The sequence below is a fragment of the Trachypithecus francoisi genome, unplaced genomic scaffold (assembly GCF_009764315.1).
Source record: "Trachypithecus francoisi isolate TF-2019V2 unplaced genomic scaffold, Tfra_2.0 Lachesis_group0, whole genome shotgun sequence".
NCBI classification, from domain to species: domain Eukaryota; kingdom Metazoa; phylum Chordata; class Mammalia; order Primates; family Cercopithecidae; genus Trachypithecus; species Trachypithecus francoisi.
In genome coordinates this window covers 135,916,585-135,939,598 of record NW_022681453.1, presented here as the reverse complement: position 1 = coordinate 135,939,598, position 23,014 = coordinate 135,916,585, and the positions used below count along the sequence as shown (strand labels likewise).

General features: G+C 41.9%; 1 protein-coding gene and 1 pseudogene across 1 annotated transcript in view; one reads left to right on the top strand and one right to left on the bottom strand.

The window, feature by feature from the left end:
- The first annotated feature begins 3,023 nt into the window (after window positions 1-3,023).
- On the top strand, window positions 3,024-3,544 carry LOC117083897 (annotated as a pseudogene).
- Window positions 3,545-3,589: 45 nt separating this feature from the next.
- EXOG (exo/endonuclease G) overlaps window positions 3,590-23,014 on the bottom strand; it is a 35,585-nt gene continuing 16,160 nt past the window's right edge. The window contains exon 6 of the mRNA XM_033212074.1: window positions 3,590-6,442. Coding sequence (XP_033067965.1) covers window positions 5,999-6,442 — 444 coding nt within the window. The 3' untranslated portion in view covers window positions 3,590-5,998. The remainder of the gene's footprint in view (window positions 6,443-23,014) is intronic.

Here is a 23,014-nt window from a genome sequence, read left to right as displayed (position 1 = left end):
AGATGGGTAGAAACCGTAACAAGATGAAATCTTAACAGTTGGGCACACATCAAATCTCACATTTTCATCCAAAACTTGGCTATGTAAGTTCATAATGGGAAAGTGATTTGACAGCAGATTGATCATGTGAAAACGACTTGAGGCAGTTAGTTGGACCGAGTTCCACAGGAAGCAATGGTATATAATGTGAAAAGTGGAGCGTCCCTGAGGAGAGTGGTCAATCCCCTGGACTCAGTTCAGCACTGCTCTCACTGCACCCTGAATGCTTTGCTCAGATGTGGCTGCCACATCATGAAGGCATATAAAATCACGATGGTGAAGGGTCTGAAATTCATGAGCACCGGAGCACGACATGAGATGCCACATGTCTTTATAAGCTGCATATCTCAAAAGGACTCTCAGGTGAAAGGAGGTGTCAGTCAGTTTTGTGTGGCCTGGAATGGCAGCTTGGGCCTGTCATTGATGGGTAGGAATCACAAGGGAAGGTTTCAACTTCATCTTATGAAGATATACTACAAAGAAAATTGCATAGCTGGTAGCTGCGGGCCCAAAGGGATAGGAGAACATACTCCCTTAGAGATATTTGGAAGCTCAAAGACCATTTATCTGACAAAGGACTCCTGTATTGGGAGAGGGTAGAGGTATAGTAGGGGGCCAGTCTGGCTCCAAACCCGGGTTGATCAGCAGAATCACCAGTGTTGCTTGTTTAGAAAATACAAATTCCAGGCCGGGCGCAGTGGCTCACGCCTGTAGTCCCAGCACTTTGGGAGGCCAAGGTGGGCAGATCACTTGACGCCAGTTCAAGACCAGCCTGGCCAACATGGTGAAATCTCATCTCTACTAAAAATATATAAATTAGGCAGGTGTGGTAGCACTCGCCTATAGTTCCAGCTACTCAGGAGGCTGAGACAGAAGAATCGCTTGAGCCCAGGTAGCACAAGTGGCAGCATGCTGAGATCACGCCACTGCACTCCAGCCTGGCTGACAGAGCGAGACTCTCCCAAAAAAAAGAAAAGAAAATACTGATTCTAGCCTCACATCAAATCTACAGAATTAAAACCTCAATAAAAGTTAGAGAATCTATTTTCTGAGGCAGAATATTCTAGATTGAGACTAGTCATAACAATACGAGCTTCAACTGAAACCTATATTTAGTGGAAAAAATGTATAAATGACATTTTGGAATGCCTGGGCCAGTTTTAACAGGAATTGTTTATTAGATGATATTGAATTCTGATAATTTTCTTAGATGTGATATTTCAGAATTATAGGGGAATGTCCTTATTCTTAGGTAATACAAGCTGAAGTATTAAAAAGGTAAGTGTCATGTCTATAATTTACCGTTAAAAAAACAGCAAATTGCTTTTAATAATTTGGAAAAAAAAGAAAGCAAATGAGACAAAATTTGGGGGAGGGGCAATCATCACACTCTTCTTTCAACTTTTCTGTGGGCTTGAAATTTCTGAAAGTTTGGGGGAACATTAAGCTGTGAGGCTATTCTGGTGTGAGCCAAACATGAGACCCACTGGACAAGATAACCTCTGCTATTCCATCCAGCCTGAGTGCCTGGTGCCTGATGTCTGAGGCTGAGTTCTCTGTGGCTTACAGAGCCACACTGGGGTGTGGTAAATTCCATACTGGCTGGGGTGGTGCCACAGCTGAGACTAAGTCTTGCAGTGACACTAGGCCACAGTGACCTCTAGAGGTACTTGGCGCGCTCAGGGGCAGTCCACCCCTTGGCCACAATTGGCATGTTCAGGAGTAGGAAAGAGAAGCCCATGGGCACCCTCACTGTCCTAAATTGCATGGGGCCCATGTCAGTGCAGTCCATCTTGCTTGGTCCTAATGACCTGAGGTTTGCTCCCTGAAGGTGGGGCTAGACTAGAAAAAGGAACACCAGATCCCTGATAGACAGTCTTCAAGAATGATGACATCCAGGAAAGCATGCCAGATGGAGGCTAGGCCTGGAGACAAGCAGGAGCAGGAGTTTCACACCTGATGTGAGCCCAGCCCTGACCAAATCCACCAGAATGAACTATAGTGAGGATACAGGAGGCACATGGAGGTGTGCCAGGATGGGGAAGGATGCACGGGGTGAAGGTATGAAGGGGTAGGCAGGGAACAAACAGCACCCCGGGTGCAGGGTTAGGTTCAGGGATGGGCTGCTAATGGGAAGTTTGCGATTCATGGAGGTGATATCAATGACACTTATGTACTCATGAGGATGAGGCCAGGGGACACAGGTAGGTGACATGGTAACATTCAGAGTCATTCCAAGTATAGAACTCAGCCTAGAGCTCTAATCAAAGGTCTGAAGGAAAGACAGAAGTTTTCCGTTGCTTGAAGGTCAAGGTGCAAGGGGCAGAAATATTCGCAGGTATTTAATTAAGGACTGACGTCCATTCTCCTAACCTTTGCAGTTTGTTGTATTGCTACACACAACAATATTGGTGCAACAGCCTTAATTCAGAGACCAAAGAATTTGGAATTTCACAATAAAGATATAACTGAGGGCGGAGAGAAACTTGGGATGTAGGTTTCCAGCAGAAGAGCCTGTCCAGACTGCACTTCCTCCACGGCTGCCTTTCCCTCAGACCAGGGACTATCTGAGGGCAAAGAGAACAGAGAGGCAGAATCTCAGACTCAGCCTATGCTGCATCTGAGTCCAGGATGATCAACAGTCACACTGAGGGCTGAAGCAGTATGACAGGAGAAAAATGCTAACCTCTAACCAATTATTTACATTTCAAGTTTGTTTGGGGGAACTCTTAATGAAAGCATTGAGACAATTCAAACACCATTGTTACACACTAACAAACTTTTCCAAAGGCTGCCAGATTCGTGAATCACATAAATAAATAAATATAAATAAAAATGAGGACTGGCAGACTGCAACTTTGTATTACAAGCTCTTACCTCCATTTGTCACCATGACCAGGCAACATCTTTCAAAATAAATAAAAACCTAAGAAACTGTATTGATCTGTCCTTTTGCAGGTGGCGGCGAGGGTGGAGAGGATGCCATGAAGGCCTCGGGCACACTATGAGAGTACAAGGTGGTGGGTCGCTGCCTGCCCACCCCTAAATGCCACACACCAACCCTCTACCACATGCAAATCTTTGCATCTAATCATGTCATTGCCAAGTCCTGCTTCTGGTACTTGGTATCTCAGTAAAAGATGAAGTCTTCAGGGTAGATTGTTACTGTGGGCAGGTGTTTGAGAAATGCCCCCTGTGGGTGAAGAACTTTGGCATCTGGCTGCGCTATGACACCCTGAGCAACACCCACATGTGCCAGGAATACAGGGACCTGACCACTGCAGGTGCTGTCACCCATTGCTACCGAGACATGGGCCCCCGCCACCATGCCCAGGCCCACTCCATCCAGATCATGAAGGTGGAGGAGACTGCAGCCAGCAAGTGCCACCGGCCAGCTGTCAAGCAGTTCCATGACTCCAAGATCAAGTTCCTGCTGCCCCACTGGGTTCTACACTATCAGCACAAGCCATGCTTCGCCATCAAGAGACCCAACACCTTCTTCTAGGTGCAAGGCCTTCCCTTGGGTGTGCCCCAAATAAACTCAGGAACGCCCCGGGGGAAAAAAAAACTTTATTGATCTAAAACTAGAGATTCTACCATCTAGGTGAAGAGGCAGGAGCAAGAAGAGCATGAGAAGTAACTCCAAGTCTGCTGGCTATGCAGGTCAGCAGAACAGAGCATAGCAACAGGGGAAGGGAGTTGGGGGCCCGCCTCTAGAGATGGGCAGTAGGTACTTAGGACTTATCCCACAGAGCTGCCCACTTACACTCCTGGAGAAACACCCAGGCTACACCATCACCTCTCCATTGAGGAGAAAAAATAACAGATTGTTTGGTCACAGTGACATTTTGGCTCTACATCCCCGAGAAGAGGAGAACTGGCACAAGCTAATGGGGAACAGTGTGATAAAACAGAATGGTACTAATCAGGCTACTGTGTTCTGACCCCTCAACTTTTCTTTTTTACCCAAATAAAAGAGCAGAACAAGGTCAATCATTATTATCTTATCTTTATCTTAAAGCCTTGGCACTTCTCTTAGAACAAACACACCACAATAATCTTTCTTATAATACCACTCGGAAAAGACAGCAGTGGTATGCATGACAGATTCAGACAAGCTTTTATGCCCCAAGACATTTTACTGACAATGCTCAGGATAGTCCATGAAAAAACTCCAGATAAACCCAAATCAAGAGAACTGACTCAGAAAAACAGCCACAATTTCCCTCAGGAATGCTAAATGCCTTTGGACCTTTGGCCCACTATGCTAGACAAGCAGGCACAGAGGAAGCAAATAATAAGCTGGTGATTTTGTGAACAGATCTTTTTCTTTTTTTTCTTTTCTTTTTTTTTTTTTTTTGAGACAGGGTCCCCCTCTGCAGCCCAGGCTGGAGTCCAGTAGCATGACCATGTCCCATCGCAGCCTCGACCTGCCAGGCTCAAGCAATCCTCCTATCTCAGTCTCCCAGGTAGCTGGGACTACAAGTGTGCACCACCACACCCAGCTAATTTGTGTAGTTTTTTGAAAAGACAGGGTTTCATTATATTGCTCAGGCTAGTCTCAAACTCCTGGGCTCAAGCAATCCACCCACTTTGATTTCCCAAAGTGCTGAGATTACGGGCCTGAGCCACCATGCCTGGCCATAGACCCTTCTTAGGTTTCTTAATCTTAAGAACAAAAAGCTCACCTGGAAAGCAAGAACACATCAACTTGGCAGTATCTGGTCACTAAAAGAACTGCATCTCTGGAAGCAAGCATGGGCTCTAATAAACCCCACAAAATATTGCCCTCTAATTCCCAAATACTCCTGACTGTCTCTTTCCAAAGAGCTAAGGAGGGTTCAGTTCAAAGAACATTAAAGTCCCTTTGGCTTGCATAGCAGATGAGAAACCAGACTCTTCTTACCAAGCATGCCTTGGGCCCACAAATACTCATGGAAATAGGTATATATTTCTCAGTAAAAAGCCACCATCCATGTCAGAAAAAATCTGAATCTACCTCAGCTGTCTTTCTTCTCTTAGATCTGTCTGCCTCATACTTTGTGGATGACTACTTTGGAAAAGTGAAACTCGGGTAAGACACTAAGCTCTCTAAGCGTCAATTTTCTCTCAGGTAAAATGGGGATAGTGGTATTTACCTCAAAGGGTCATTGTGAGACAACACATGTAAAGCACTGAGCCTAGTAGATAGAACAAATCTAGTCAACAGAAACTAGTTGCTGAGTACTTCTACGCAGACAGAAGTAGAAAAAAGAGCAGATTCATGAGAGGAGAAAGAAGAAACAAATATACAGTGCCATGTGGACAGGAACTACATAGATGATTTCTAAAAGCCACCTCCAGGACCAATTCAGGTCCTAGGGGGAAAAATGTACAACACTGAGTTCTGAGAAGGCTGGGCAGATACATCAAAGACAATGTATGGTTTGGAGGTATGAAACTGAACAAATGCTTTCCCAATACTCTATATCCAGCGAGATACCAATGCAGTGTCATCTGTGGGCAATGTTCCTGTTAACTTGACACAAGATCAGCCCTCCATCTGCAGGTGTCAAAGCTCCCTTAATAATTAGTTCCTGAGTCAAATATAATACTGACAAAAACATTGTAGATCTTTCATCTTTTGGGAGAATTTTTAGTCGTAAATTTAGGATTCCATTTGTTTCTTTAAAGCAAAGCCACTAGTAGCTGAGGGTGATGGTGTGTGCCTGTAGTCTCAGCTGCTCAGGAGGCAGAGGCAGGAGGATTGCTTAAGCCCAGAAGTTCGAGTCTATAGTGAGCTATGATTCCACCACTGCACTCCAGCCTGGATGACACAGCGAGACATCTCTTAAAAAGAAAAATTTTTTAAAAAGCAAAAAGCAAAGCCACTAAACTATGTTAGCCTAAAGAGGGCATGCCTGCTTCATTACAGACGCTATGACACATCTTGAGATAAAAACAAGGATGGCTTTCTTGTCTAGGTTCCTGACTGCTCCTTAGCTTTGAGTTCTTCTAGTTTCTTCTCATAGCAACTCATGAAGTAATCATCTGGTTCAATCTCTGCATTCTTCAAGTTTTCCATGATCTTTTCCAGTCTAAGCACTGATCGAGCTCCTTCAATCTTTCTTGTACTCAAGTACAAGGTGAACTCCTGGAAATCCAGAAGCTTACAGGTGTCCACAGAGCAGATATTCCGGATATCTCTAGTTCTATCCAAATGAGGAAAAAACACCAGTCCTGACAACTTCTCTAGGTCCTGGAGGCTCACTTGGAATTCAGTTAACTGGGGCTGGAAGCCGATGGCTTCATTAGGTACCACAAAGGCCCCTAGTGCCAGTGGTTCGGTAGATACTGAGCTTCTGCGGGCCAGGATTACCTTATAAAGGTGTGAGGGGACTGCCACGTTGTCCTCACCAATCACCTAAAAACAAAGCAGCCATATTAGTGATGCCAATTTGTGCTAACAGTTCGCAAATTTTTTCTGAAAAACTTATTTAACGCATTGCTGAAGTGTACTTATAAGCCATCCATCCCACTCTGTTCTAATGAATTTACATTCAAATGCCAAAAATAATAAACTGATACAGAGATTCACATAGAAGATAAGTATCTAACAGGTCAATTCTGATCACATTCTTTAAAATAATATAACCCCAGGTGAGGCACGGTGGCTCATACCTGTAATCCCAGCACTTTGGGAGGCCAAGGCGGGCGGATCACTTGAGGTCAGGAGTTCAAGACCAGCCTGGCCAACATGGTGAAAGCCCATCTCTACTAAAAAAGAAACACAAAAATTAGCTGGGCGTGGTGGCAGGCACCTGTAATCCCAGCTACTTGGGAGGCTGAAGCAGGAGAATTGCTTGAACCCAAGAGGAAGAGGTTGGAGTGAGCCGAGATTGCACCACTGCACTCCAGCCTGGCTGACGGAGCAAGACTCCATCTCGAAAAATAAAATAATGCCAACCCAAAGATCAGGGGTCACAGTCTCCATTCTGTTTGTAGGACAAAGGACAAAGGAATGCCATGAGTGAGTCCTGGTTTTTTAACAGACAAGAAAAGCTGTCATTTTCTCTTCATCTCATAATCAGAACTTCTGGTGCTCCAAACATTCAAAGGTCAAAACTGCTAGCTTGGGTACTCCCAGCTCTAGAAATAAAAACACAGCCTTAGTTTATGAAATTCACTAGGGAATTAAACAGCCCTCAGAGAAGCAGCCAGGTGTCAAGTCAACATTACCATCACCAGGATCACTTCAATTAGGGCTAATTTTTTTAATTAAATTACATAAATGTAAATGCTGTTTGCTCTGAGTTTTGCACATCCTTGGGCTTGTGATCAAAGAACTTCTAAATATGTTGTCATATCAAACACTTTGGAAAGGTATCCACACAATGAAGAAGCCAGAGCCAGGGTCAGGCCTAGATAAGATAAATTAGTTGTGTGGTTTGGCTGAAATTAATGAAATAACATTTTTACTAAACCTTTTCAAATTTCCTTCCAATTGGCATCTCGGCTGGGTGCGGTGGCTCACATCTGTAATCCCAGCACTTTGGGAAGCCAAGGCAGGCAGATCCCCTGAGGTCGGGAGTTTGAGACCAGCCTGACCAACATGGAGACACCCCGTCTCTACTAAAAATCCAAAATTAGCTGGGCATGGTGGCGCATACCTGTAATCCCAGCTACTCGGGAGGCTGAGGCAAGAGAATTGCTTGAACCCAGGAGGTGGAGGTTGCAGTGAGCCGCGATTGTAACACTGCACTTCAGCCTGGGCAACAAGAGTGAAACTCCATCTCAAAACAAAACAAAACAAAACAAAAAGCCTTTTTTGAAAAAGAAAATACTCAACATCTATTTACTTAATGGTCCCCAATAACTGACATAAACCAACTAAAATATGCTCATTGGTATTACTGCCCCTCCCGGGCCCTTCCCTGGTAAGAGTCAGTTTTCTTTCCTGATTAGACAGCTCTGCCTGCAGCAAGATTCCTTCTTGGGAGCCCAAATAAGGCAGAGACCTGACAGTTACAAAGGAAGTTTCTTTTCGGCTTTTCAAGCTCCTGCCTACATAGCACACAGACTGGGGACTCCATGACCATCTGCTGTCTGTCACACATGAAGGTCCCACTGCCAAGACCAACTGCAGAGCTTCAGGGAAGACCCATGCACGGGAATGATTTCCATAACCAACTGTCTTCAAAGTTACTGAAAGTGGTTGGTCAGGGTGTGGTGTAAAGTCTATGAAACTATACAAACTACATACATAAAATCCCCATTTCACCCCAAAAATTCATTTATGCACCTGGGAAGATAAACATACTCTTCAAAGCAAAAAATATACTGAGGGAGAACCCTATGGAAGTCCACAATTAACTCACAAATCACCAAAAGATGTGAACTCAACAATGCAACTCAGAGGTCCTGTGCCTGGCATTGCTGGAAATACAGAAAAGAATATGCTTTCAAGTAGATGCAGCTGGTGCCTCCACTCAAGAAATTTACCACCTAGAGTGGGAACCAAGACCTACAGCTTTCACTACAGGTAGAATGTGGTTAGGTGCCAATACAAAGCCCAAATAACAGCACTAAGCGGATTCAGGGGAAGCTGGGGACCAGAATTCAGGGCACAGATGCAGCTGAGTCATAGTTTGCAAAAAGGGAGAAGGTAAAAGGGGCTTCAAGTATTCCAGGTGCTAGCTAGGAATCCAACAGTTAAACAAAGTCTTGGTGCCACCTCATGGACATTCCCCATCACTGCAGTACAGTTCAAGAACATTCACTTGATTTTCTCTCCTCATGGACTCCTTGTCTACAAACGGCAATTTTCAAATATAATTAACATGCCCATTGCTGCCACGCAGAGCTTCTAATCAGGCTTGTGAAATTCCAGCCAAAAGTAAAGACGTTGGACATTTTAAGTTCTACAGCTTTACTTTATGCAAATGTACCATTTCTACAGATGTTTAAAAACTCTTACGATTGCTAGCGGACCTCGATTCTACTTTTGAGAAACCTCATGGAAACAGAAATTCCTATTAGGAACCACAGGTGTGATCCTTCTACCCGTGACTTTCTCACAATATTTCAAGGGGGTAAAATACTATCCCTAGAACTAAGGAGAAAAATAAAAACGTAGCCACTCACTGATCTCTTTTCTGATTCAGTCTGCTTTGTTCTTAGGAAGCAAACATCTTTAATCTGTCTAACATAGGGACAGGTCCTAGTAGGATATTCAGAAAAACCCACTGTTTCTTCCTTGAATTTAAGACAATTTTTTTAAACAATCAATCTTGAAATATTTTAGAGCTGTCTTCTTTAAAGACAACTCAACCTACATAATAAATTTTTTCTACTTTTGGAAAAATCGGAGATTTCCAAAAATGTTTCTGAACACTACTAGAGCTTCAGTGGACAGGAAGCCCAGAGACCTGGTCAAACCTGGCTTTGCCACTAAGCTGCAAGTCACGTCCACCCATTTCTTGTTTCTTCATTTATAAAATACATAGCAGCCATCCCCATGGGTGGATTGTTATTTATATTTTATAAACGCCTCTCTCATAGAATTGTTATGAAGATACAATGACATGTTAGTTAAAAAAATTTCAAAATCTACAAGATCTTATAAAAAGCTATTTTTGTAGTGGACATAATTCAAAAGATACAACAGCATTTGGTACAAAAGATGGTTTTACAGAGGGATGGGCAGGGGGAACGTATAATCAAGCAAGATTAGACTAGTTACAGGTCAGCAATGGGGTTTCAGGAGGAGAAAGCAACTTGGGCACAAACGATGTCCGTAACAAAGGACTCAAAGGCTTAACATAAACCAAGTCTAGTTAATCAGTCAGCAAACAACCCTTTTCATGTAAGATTTAGGTATAAAAATATCTTGCAAAGGAAACCCTTGCTGCTGTTAAATTCCCAGGAAGCACTGAACTCTACTCAAGACTGTAGCAAAAACTGGAAGTCAACTGGGAGTTAACTAGAAAATACAATACATAAGCTGGCACTCATTTGCAACCTGAAGCTAGTTTTCTTATATGCTGACCTGAGCCTGTTTCCTTCCATCCAAGAGACAGAAATGACAATTTGCCACCACCACCCAGCCCCAGAAGAGACCCAAAACAAACAATACTACATTAAGCCTACCATTTGTAAGGTCATACCTACTGTAACTATGCCTCCAATAAACTATTAAGCAGCATCAAGAGGAAAAAATATGTACCTGCTAGAATCCGATAGATATATTTGGTTACAGTCCCCTAGTAAGACAAAAAAAGAAACTCCAAAAATAAAACTAGAGGGACAGATCAAGAGACCAAGCCCTTAAAAAGTCATGCCGATCAAGTGAAAGAAAGAAACCATGGGAGTTTGATAAACAACAAATCCGAACCTGAGGGGGAGAAGGAACATGAAAAGTGAGGGAGTCACAAAGTGTGGTAAAGTCAACAAGAATGTGGTTGCCCCCTGTGTTAACTATAAAGCCTCAGCAGATTCTTGTGGCAGCACAAACCGTGGAAGACAGTACTTCTCACACTGGGGTATCTGTTCCAGGCCAAAGAGTAGGAGCCTACTAAGAGTAAAACAAGCACCCTCTTTCTAGGCTGTCAATGGTACTTGAAGATTTAGGGTGAGGGTAGAGAGACAATCAGTAAAATAATTTAACTTTCATTAAAACAAATAGATAGGGCGGAGCAAGATGGCCGAATAGGAACAGCTCCAGTCTCCAACTCCCAGCGCGAGCGACACAGAAGACCGGAGATTTCTGCATTTTCAACTGAGGTACTGGGGTCATCTCTCTAGGGAGTGCCGGACACTCGGTGCTGGTCAGCTGCTGCAGCCTGACCAGCGTGAGCTGAAGCAGGGCGAGGCATCGCCTCACCTGAAAGCGCAAGGGGGAAGGGAATCCCTTTTCCTAGCCAGGGGAACTGAGACACACAACACCTGGAAAATCGGGTAACTCCCACCCCAATACTGCGCTTTAAGGAAACAGGCACACCAGGAGAATATATCCCACACCTGGCCGGGAGGGTCCCACGCCCACGGAGCCTCCCTCACTGCTAACACAGCCGTCTGCGGCGATCTATCCGCAAGGCAGCAGCGAGGCTGGGGGAGGGGCGCCCGCCATTGCTGAGGCTTAAGTAGGTAAACAAAGCCGCTGGGAAGCTCGAACTGGGAGGAGCTCACAGCAGCTCAACGAAGCCTGCCTGTCTCTGTAGACTCTACCTCTGCGGACAGCGCACAGCTGCAGTCCATTAGGGGAAAGAGCGGGGGCCGGCGCAGACGCGAACGACTCTGTCTGACAGCTTTGGGGAGAGCCGTGGATCTCCTAACGCGGAGGTTGAGATCTGAGAACGGACAGACTGCCTGCTCAGGTGGGTCCCTGACCCCTGAGTAGCCTAGCTGGGAGACATCCCCCACTAGGGGCAGTCTGACACCCCACACCTCACAGGGTGGCGTCACCCCTGAGAGGAAACTTCCAAAGAAAGAATCAGACAGCTACACTCACTGTTCAGCAATATTCTATCTTCGGCAACCTCTGCTGCTGATACCCAGGCAAACAGGGTCTGGAGTGGACCTCAAGCAATCTCCAACAGACCAACAGACAGTCCTTCTGACTGTCAGACGGAAAACTATCAAACAGGAAGACACCTATACCAAAACCCCATCAGTACGTCACCATCATCAAAGTCCAGAGACAGATAAAACCACAAAGATGGGGAAGAAGCAGGGCAGAAAAGCTGGAAATTCAAAAAATAAGAGCGCATCTCCCCCTGCAAAGGAGCGCAGCCCATCGCCAGCAACGGATCAAAGCTGGTCAGAGAATGACTTTGACGAGATGAGAGAAGAAGGCTTCAGTCCATCAAACCTCTCAGAGCTAAAGGAGGAATTACGTACCCAGCGCAAAGAAACTAAAAATCTTGAAAAAAAAGTGGAAGAATTGACAGCTAGACTAATTAATGCAGAGAAGATCATAAACGAAATGACAGAGATGAAAACCATGACACGAGAAATACGTGACAAATGCACAAGCTTCAGTAACCGACTCGATCAACTGGAAGAAAGAGTATCAGCGATTGAGGATCAAATGAATGAAATGAAGCAAGAAGAGAAACCAAAAGAAAAAAGAAGAAAAAGAAATGAACAAAGCCTGCAAGAAGTATGGGATTATGTAAAAAGACCAAATCTACGTCTGATTGGGGTGCCTGAAAGTGAGGGGGAAAATGGAACCAAGTTGGAAAACACTCTTCAGGATATCATCCAGGAGAACTTCCCCAACCTAGTAGGGCAGGCCAACATTCAAATTCAGGAAATACAGAGAACGCCACAAAGATACTCCTCCAGAAGAGCAACTCCAAGACACATAATTGCCAGATTCACCAAAGTTGAAATGAAGGAAAAAATCTTAAGGGCAGCCAGAGAGAAAGGTCGGGTTACCCACAAAGGGAAGCCCATCAGAATAACAGCAGACCTCTCGGCAGAAACTCTACAAGCCAGAAGAGAGTGGGGGCCAATATTCAACATTCTTAAAGAAAAGAATTTTAAACCAGAATTTCATATCCAGCCAAACTAAGTTTCATCAGTGAAGGAGAAATAAAATCCTTTACAGATAAGCAAATGCTTAGAGATTTTGTCACCACCAGGCCTGCCTTACAAGAGACCCTGAAGGAAGCCCTAAACATGGAAAGGAACAACCGGTACCAGCCATTGCAAAAACATGCCAAAATGTAAAGACCATCGAGGCTAGGAAGAAACTGCATCAACTAACGAGCAAAATAACCAGTTAATATCATAATGACAGGATCAAGTTCACACATAACAATATTAACCTTAAATGTCAATGGACTAAATGCTCCAATTAAAAGACACAGACTGGCAAACTGGATCAAGAGTCAAGACCCATCAGTCTGCTGTATTCAGGAGACCCATCTCACATGCAGAGACATACATAGGCTCAAAATAAAGGGATGGAGGAAGATCTACCAAGCAAATGGAGAACAAAAAAAAGCAGGGGTTGCAATCCTAGTCTCTGATAAAACAGACTTTAAACCATCAAAGATCAAAAGAGACAAAGAAGGCCATTACATAATGGTAAAGGGATCAATTCAACAGGAAGAGCTAACTCTCCTAAATATATATGCACCCAATACAGGAGCACCCAGATTCATAAAGCAAGTCCTTAGAGACCTACAAAGAGACTTAGACTCCCATACAATAATAATGGGAGACTTCAACACTCCACTGTCAACATTAGACAGATCAATGAGACAGAAAGTTAACAAGGATATCCAGGAATTGAACTCATCTCTGCACCAAGCGGACCTAATAGACATCTATAGAACTCTCCACCCCAAATCAACAGAATATACATTCTTCTCAGCACCACATCGCACTTATTCCAAAATGACCACATAATTGGAAGTAAAGCACTCCTCAGCAAATGTACAAGAATAGAAATTATAACAAACTGTCTCTCAGACCACAGTGCAATCAAACTAGAACTCAGGACTAAGAAACTCAATCAAAACCGCTCAACTACATGGAAACTGAACAACCTGCTCCTGAATGACTACTGGGTACATAACGAAATGAAAGCAGAAATAAAGATGTTCTTTGAAACCAATGAGAACAAAGATACAACATACCAGAATCTCTGGGACACATTTAAAGCAGTGTGTAGAGGGAAATTTATAGCACTAAATGCCCACAAGAGAAAGCAGGAGAGATCTAAAATGGACACTCTAACATCACAATTAAAAGAACTAGAGAGGCAAGAGCAAACACATTCAAAAGCTAGCAGAAGGCAAGAAATAACTAAGATCAGAGCAGAACTGAAGGAGATAGAGACACAAAAAACCCTCCAAAAAATCAATGAATCCAGGAGTTGGTTTTTTGAAAAGATCAACAAAATTGACAGACCGCTAGCTAGACTAATAAAGAAGAAAAGAGAGAGGAATCAAATAGACGCAATAAAAAATGATAAAGGGGATATCACCACCGACCCCACAGAAATACAAACAACCATCAGAGAATACTATAAATGCCTCTACGCAAATCAACTAGAAAATCTAGAAGAAATGGATAATTTCCTGGACACTTACACTCTCCCAAGACTAAACCAGGAAGAAGTGGAATCCCTGAATAGACCAATAGCAGGCTCTGAAATTGAGGCAACAATTAATAGCCTACCCACCAAAAAAAGTCCAGGACCAGATGGATTCACAGCTGAATTCTACCAGAGGTACAAGGAGGAGCTGGTACCATTCCTTCTGAAACTATTTCAATTACAAGGAGGAGCTGGTACCATTCCTTCTGAAACTATTTCAATCAATAGAAAAAGAGGGAATCCTCCCTAACTCTTTTTATGAGGCCAACATCATCCTGATACCAAAGCCTGGCAGAGACACAACAAAAAAAGAGAATTTTAGACCAATATCCCTGATGAACATCGATGCAAAAATCCTCAATAAAATACTGGCAAACCGGATTCAGCAGCACATCAAAAAGCTTATCCACCATGATCAAGTGGGCTTCATCCCTGGATGCAAGGCTGGTTCAACATTCGCAAATCAATAAACGTAATCCAGCATATAAACAGAACCAAAGACAAGAACCACATAATTATCTCAATAGATGCAGAAAAGGCTTTTGACAAAATTCAACAGCCCTTTATGCTAAAAACGCTCAATAATTTGGTATTGATGGAATGTACCTCAAAATAATAAGAGCTATTTATGACAAACCCACAGCTAATATCATACTGAATGGGCAAAAACTGGAAAAATTCCCTTTGAAAACTGGCACAAGACAGGGATGCCCTCTCTCACCACTCCTATTCAACATAGTGTTGGAAGTTCTGGCTAGGGCAATCAGGCAAGAGAAAGAAATCAAGGGTATCCAGTTAGGAAAAGAAGAAGTCAAATTGTCCCTGTTTGCAGATGACATGATTGTATATTTAGAAAACCCCATCGTCTCAGCCCAAAATCTCCTTAAGCTGATAAGCAACTTCAGCAAAGTCTCAGGATACAAAATTAATGTGCAAAAATCACAAGCATTCTTATACACCAGTAACAGACAAGCAGAGAGCCAAATCAGGAATGAACTTCCATTCACAATTGCTTCAAAGAGAATAAAATACCTAGGAATCCAGCTTACAAGGGATGTAAAGGACCTCTTCAAGGAGAACTACAAACCACTGCTCAGTGAAATAAAAGAGGACACAAACAAATGGAAGAACATACCATGCTCATGGATAGGAAGAATCAATATCGTGAAAATGGCCTTACTGCCCAGGGTGATTTATAGATTCAATGCCATCCCCATCAAGCTACCAATGACTTTCTTCACAGAATTGGAAAAAATGGCTTTAAAGTTCATATGGAACCAAAAAAGAGCCCGCATTGCCAAGACAATCCTAAGTCAAAAGGACAAAGCTGGAGGCGTCACGCTACCTGACTTCAAACTATACTACAAGGCTACAGTAACCAAAACAGCATGGTACTGGTACCACAACAGAGATATAGACCAATGGAACAGAACAGAGTCCTCAGAAATAATACCACACATCTACAGCCATCTGATCTTTGACAAACCTGAGAGAAACAAGAAATGGGGAAAGGATTCCCTATTTAATAAATGGTGCTGGGAAAATTGGCTAGCCATAAGTAGAAAGCTGAAACTGGATCCTTTCCTTACTCCTTATACGAAAATTAATTCAAGATGGATTAGAGACTTAAATGTTAGACCTAATACCATAAAAACCCTAGAAGAAAACCTAGGTAGTACCATTCAGGACATAGGCATGGGCAAGGACTTCATGTCTAAAACACCAAAAGCAACGGCAGCAAAAGCAAAAATTGACACATGGGATCTAATTAAACTAAAGAGCTTTTGCACAGCTAAAGAAACTACCATCAGAGTGAACAGGCAACCTACAGAATGGGAAAAAATTTTTGCAACCTACTCATCTGACAAAGGGCTAATATCCAGAATCTACAAAGAACTCAAACAAATATACAAGAAAAAACAAACAACCCCATCAAAAAGTGGGGAAAGGATATGAACAGACATTTCTCAAAAGAAGACATCCATACAGCCAACAGACACATGAAAAAATGCTCATCATCACTCGCCATCAGAGAAATGCAAATCAAAACCACAATGAGATACCATCTCACACCAGTTAGAATGGCAATCATTAAGAAGTCAGGAAACAACAGGTGTTGGAGAGGATGTGGAGAAATAGGAACACTTTTACACTGTTGGTGGGATTGTAAACTAGTTCAACCATTATGGAAAACAGTATGGCGATTCCTCAAGGATCTAGAACTAGATGTACCATATGACCCAGCCATCCCACTACTGGGTATATACCCAAAGGATTATAAATACTCTACTACAAAGACACATGCACACGTATGTTTATTGCAGCACTATTCACAATAGCAAAGACTTGAATCAACCCAAATGTCCATCTGTGACAGACTGGATTAAGAAAATGTGGCACATATACACCGTGGAATACTATGCAGCCATCAAAAAGGATGAGTTTGCGTCCTTTGTAGGGACATGGATGCAGCTGGAAACCATCATTCTTAGCAAACTATCACAAGAAGAGAAAACCAACACCGCATGTTCTCACTCATAGGTGGGAACTGAACAATGAGATCACTTGGACTCGGGAAGGGGAACATCACACACTGGGGCCTATCATGGGGAGGGGGGAGGAGGGAGGGATTGCATTGGGGAGTTATACATGATATAAACGTCATGCACATGTACCCTAGAACTTAAAGTATAATAATAATAAAAAAAAAAAAAACAAATAGATATAGAAATGAACAAAAGCTTTCCCTAAATATAAACCAAGAGACTTAAAAAAATTATTACTCCCATATCACTTCAAGTGATGTCTCAAGACTCCTGAGGGCATTTTCAATTTCCTCCCCTTTAGGGTTAGTATAGTGGAAGTTTGCAAATCGCTGTTATAAAAGAACACAGATTGTTAAAGATTTCTAACATTACCACCATCACTGAGTTCTAAAATCTGAAGCTCACTTTCTTGTCAGACCATTTATAATGTCCAAAACAGAATCTTCAGGTATGTTTCACTTGTCTGGAATCAACCTCTTCTTGAAACAGGAACATCAGAGAAAGCACAGGGATGACCTCAGCTACAATAAAGGCGGTGATTCTGATTAGAACTGTCAGAAGACTCACTTCTGATAAAATCACTGCTACGAATCTTCCCTTAGGCTCATATTCACTCAAGTTCTATGATGATGTGATCCTTTCCTACATATTCTAACAGACATTTCTGCCTGGCTATAAGGAATCCTCCTCTTGGCCCATTTTCTGTTATTTTTGCACACTAGCAAGTATCACTTGTAACTCCTCTCTCCATCCACACCATCTTTTATTATCTGCTAACCTTAAGCTTTTGTATATGAACAGCACAGCAATTCATCTACTATAAACTTGAGTGCTTCAAAGAGTAACACTGTGAATGACTGGCAATTGTCAGACAGACCCATGTTTGGATACCCTCTTTGACAATTATAAGCTATATATGCCTCAGACTCAATCCTTAAAGTCTTGATTTCCTTGCCTATAAAAGAAAATGGTCACTACTTTTTTTTGTAAGGGTGTAGTGAAGATTGAATGAGACGCATATATAAAGCTATTTACATACTGCCTGGTATATATACCTAGCTCTCAAGAAATGCCAGTTCATGTGCTTTACTTCCTCCAAAGTAAAAACACATATATGCTTCATTGCCTGGATAGAAAACTAAATAAGCCCTTTTATTGGGTACAACCTCCTAAAATAAGGTTCAGAGTATAGTTGTAAGCAAGCAGTAAATATTAAATGGCTAGATCTGAGAAAACAAAACACTTTCCAAGCATTCTGAATTGCTGTACGTAATTGCAAGACCCTGCCTTGGAAGCGGGAATTCATGATTCAAATTATCCATTGCTTGAGAGAAACAGACCAGTCTCTAGCACTGGGCAATGCTGTGTCCCCTTTCCCAGAAGAATAAAAGAACATCATTTTATCCATATTTGTTTTACAATTAATTGCCCGCTTTTCAAAGGCCCTGCTTGCTAGAAAATTATCTTGAAATTCTTGCCTGAACCTTTTAACTGGTCATTTGAAGTTTCTGCCACCAGGCCCCAAACTTTCCTTTTATTTTTGTCTCCTTCCCTACATGAATGCTCTAACTTAACTGTTTTCTCAGCACATATCCTATCTTTTCTCATCTCTTCACCTTGCCTAGGAAGACCTCACACGTCTGTATTTCTTAACCAAATTCTCCCAAGTTTATAAATACAAGTGTATGAATACATATAAAAATTTTGGCCCCACTAAATTCTTAAATCGGCAAGAATTTCAAGACAATTTTTCCGATTTATTTTACTAACAAACTATATTTTGCTTTCATCTTATAGATACTCCAAAGATTTTTAGGTTTAAAATTCTACCTGAAATAAAGTTGGATTTGAAATATAATGCCAAATCTAACAAAAGCAGTATTATTATGGAGATATTTGTTAGTGAAAAACGAAAATATATAAAAGTAGACGTCAGTTTGATATGCTTCTGAGAAAACTGAAAAACCATATGCTTCTCCAGAAATATGGATTCCTGGAGTCAATATTCAACTTTACATATACATACACAACACACAAACACAGTGAACTGCTTTCCTAATGAACAGTGTCTGTCAATCCCTGTTTTGAAATACAAGAACACAGAAAGCAGAGGAGAAAGGCCTTCTCAACAGTGAGCCACTAAAGGCAATAGAATTCATGTACTATGAGCTTTGGGGCTCTCTCCATCTACCACAAAAGATTAAAAACAAATGTGGTGAACATACCTGACAAACCGAACAGCAGAGCGAGCACTCAAGAATCAATCTGAATTGCTGTCCAGATCTTAGTTTCTAAACATCAGTCCCCACCAAAAGGATCCAGTGCTCCTTGGAGAAATGGCCGATGGCCAAGATGAACATGGAACATACACAGCCTTATGCCAGAAAGTAGGAAATGCTAAAAAATGATGAGGATGCATCAAAAGGACACAGGAGACACTTGAAGGAGCTCCCCTGGCTAAATCTGGGGCAATTTGAGCATCAAAATGAACAATCACAGTAAACATTAAAACTCTGAATAAAAATAAATCTGTGAGTCTACACTGATAACAAGGAGAAGCTCTAACAGTGGAATGTCAACTAATAAATGAAGGAGTAAGAATTAGAAAGTCAACATTTAGCTACTATCATAGTAATAACTAATTCAGGCAAGAAATATCAATGGATACTAAAACTATTGAGTGAAAGTTTGAAGAGGAAAAAGATGCTTACATCACCTCAAAGTATTTCCACAGATTACTTATAAATTCCAAAGGGGGAAATGGTGAAGAAACCTGGTAGACACCACCTTAACCAAGTAAAGTTAAAATCATCAACAACCAGAGAAACTGATATTATGTACCTCCTGATGTGATATACTGAGAAGGACACAAGATCACTGCTGCTACATTCTGCTAAAAACAAAACGAATCATGAGCAAACAACAGACAAACCCAAAGGAGGGACACACTGTAAAACAACTGGCCCATACTCTTCAAAGAAAATATCAAAGTCATTCAAGACAAAAGGCTGAGTCAGAAGCTAGTTCAGATTAAAGGAGACTACAGAGACATGATCACTAAATGCAATGCTCAATCCTGGTTGGATACCAAATCAGAAAAACAAAAAAGTATAAAGGATATTATTAGGTAATTTGTAAAATTTGAATATGGACTAAATATTAGATATTTCTATATGTTCTTTCATGAATTTGATAATTATTCTGTGGTTACATGACAGAATGCTTAAGAGGAAAGGAACAAGATATTTGCAACTAACTCAAATGGTTCAGAAAATAAAAATAGGTGTATGCCTATCTATGGAAGCAAAATATTAACAACTAGTAAATCTAGGTGAAAGATACAGGGGAGTTCTTTTTATTGTTCTTACAACCTTTCTATAAATTTGAAATTATTTCCAAATAAAACATTAAGAAATATTAACCTGCTAAAAGAAAAGATAAAAAAAAAATCAATCTGCTTTGCAAAAAACTAATAAACAGAGATTAAAGTAGCGTTTCCAGTTAAAAAAGGCAATCTGAACATGGGTTTTTGGTCCTCTCCTCTGCAAATTAAAAGGAAAATACATACACACACACACACACACACACACACACACACACACACATATATGGATATCCGTATACACATTCCATATAAATATATGGAATGGAAGTAAAAAGGTATAAATGTTCTGACAAATGACGGAGTGGTGCATTAGTGGACTAAGAACTACCGTGAAGTTATGGAAGATGAAAGATGGATGTGATAACACTGTCAAGATAAAACAAACAGGAAAAAGCCAAAGCTCACATTAATATTTTTGCCACCCCTTAAGTAGTACTCCAGCAAATAAAGGGTATCAAAATCAAAGTGTGTGACTGAAAAAAATTCATCTGCCGAATTATCGTGCAACTCACAAAAGTAGCAGGCCTTTGTTTTGCCTTCACATGAGGATAGAAAATACTCTCTAAAAGAATGGATCTCTCTCTCTGCAGCTCATGCCCTTCCTAGAGCTAGACACGAACTTGCCTGCCAACCAAGTGCCTGCAGGGCTGCAGAAATGGCTCTGTGCCATGGCCTCCATCCTGGGCAAACCCAAGGATGGGAGCATGGGCCAGGGAGCACAGGAGGAGGGTAGCATGTGAACATGATGGGTGTGGCGGGCCTGACCATGGTGCTGAGTAGGTCCACTGAGCCCTGGGTGCAGCTGTTCATCTCCTCCACCAGCGTGATGGACACCACTGAGGAGAACTGCAGCCACAGCACCCACTTCTTCGAGTTCCTCACCGAGGAGCTGGCCCTGGGCCAGGACCAGATAATTTTCCACTTTCCCCACTGGAGCCCTGGCAGACTGGCAAGAAAGGGATGGTCATAACTTTTTAATGACTGGCCTCCAGGGATCCAGGGCATCTGTGAGCTGGCTGCCCCTTCCAGAGAGTCCTCCTGGCAGAGCGCCTGGTGTTACCAGCTTTGGGTAATTCCCCATGAGACATTCCTGTGACCTCATAATCCTCTTCTTCTCCATCCTCAAGTCAAATAAAGGGATCATCCTCATTAAAATAAAATAAAAATAAAAGAATGGTGGTATACATAAAACTACCCTAGAGAACTTGTCATACATAAAGATTCCTGAACCCATCTTCAGAGTTTTAGGACATTTTCAGACAAGCAAGGACTCAGAAAGGTTATCATCCATTGACTCTTCCAGAAAAAATTTGAGGATATACTCCACCAAAGCAAAAAAAGTTATCTATAAAAAAGGGTAGCCAGGTGCAGTGACTCATGCCTGTAATCCCAGAACTTTGGGAGGCTAAGGCGGGCAGATCACTTGCAGTGAGGAGTTCAAGACGAGCCTGGTCAACATGGTGAAACCCTGTCTCTACTAAAAATACAAAACATTAACCAAACATGGTGGCAGGTGCCTGTAATGCCAGTTATTCAGGAGGCTGAGGCAGGAGAATTGCTTAAACCTGGGAGCTGGAGGCTGCAGTGAGCCAAGATCGCACCACTGCACTCCAGCCTGGGTGACAGAGTAAAACTCTGTCTCAAAAAAAAAAAAAAAGAAAAAGAAAAAAAGAAAAAGTGGGGGGTTAAGGGGAGGGTGGAAAAGAGGGATTTAAGATAATATTTAAGGGGAAAGAGGAATTTAAGGACCCAAGCTAGGAGTATAATAAGAAACAGAAGGACAGATATATAGATAACTTAAAACTAAAAAAGTTTACTGGGATTGCAAATGGTCAGTTCTCAACTGATCATTCCCTCCTTGAAATGCTTTCTTCACTTGGCTTCTGGAACATCACTCTCCCCTAGTTTTTCTCCTACCTTAAAGGCTGCTCCTCTGACTCTTTTGCTGGATCTTCCTCTTCTTGACCTCTAAGTGTCCGAGTGCTCCAGGGTTCAGAATTCAATCGATTGTTCTCTCCTATCTATACTCACTTATATAATCTCATCATAGCTTTCAACATCATTGGTGGGCTGATCACTTCCAAGCACATCCTAAATCAGACCACTTCTCACCATTTCTAACATCACCATCCTACTCAAGTTATTATTTCTCATGTAGACAATTCCATTAGTCTCTTAACTGGCCTTCCAGTTTCCACACTTTCTTCTGTTCTTCACAAGAAGCCAGTGTGTGCTTTAAAAATGTAAACCAGATTATGCTACTAACCTGATCAAAACACTGTAAGTGTCCCATCTCACTTAATACAATCCACATTTCTTGCCATCGCCTTCCTCTATAATTTACTTTCTTCTCCTCCTCGTGCTTACGATGCTCTAGTCACACTGAGCAGAGCACTTGAATGTGCCAACCTCAGTTTCATCCGTGTATCTGCACTTTCTCTAGCTGAAAAACTTCATATGGCTTGCTCCCTCACTTCACTTAGGCTTCTGTCCTATCTCACTTCCCCTTGTCTTTCTTTCCCACCCTAATACAATCCTTTACCGTGCTTTATTTTTCTACGTGGCATTTTACTTACTATGTAACTCCTCCACTATAATGCATGCTCCATGAGGGTACGCTTTTCTGCCTTGTTTACTGCTGTATCAGAAGCACTCAGAACAGCACCAGGTACCTAGTAAAAGCTTAGTTAAGTCTCTGTTGAATAAAAGGAAGGAAAGAAGGGAATGAAGGAGAAAGGGATGGAGGGAGGAAACAAGTAATCCAAATTAAAACAGAAAGTCAGAGGGCTCCAAGAATATATCTTCAAGAAAAAACTAACTTATCTTTTTAAAAAATCATATGATGATATGCTTAAATGACCTAAATTATCTGATTTATAAAGTAAAAACATATTCCATTTTTAAAAAGAGCAATTATAATACACTGCCACCCTTACGTTCCACTTCTCAGTTTTTCCG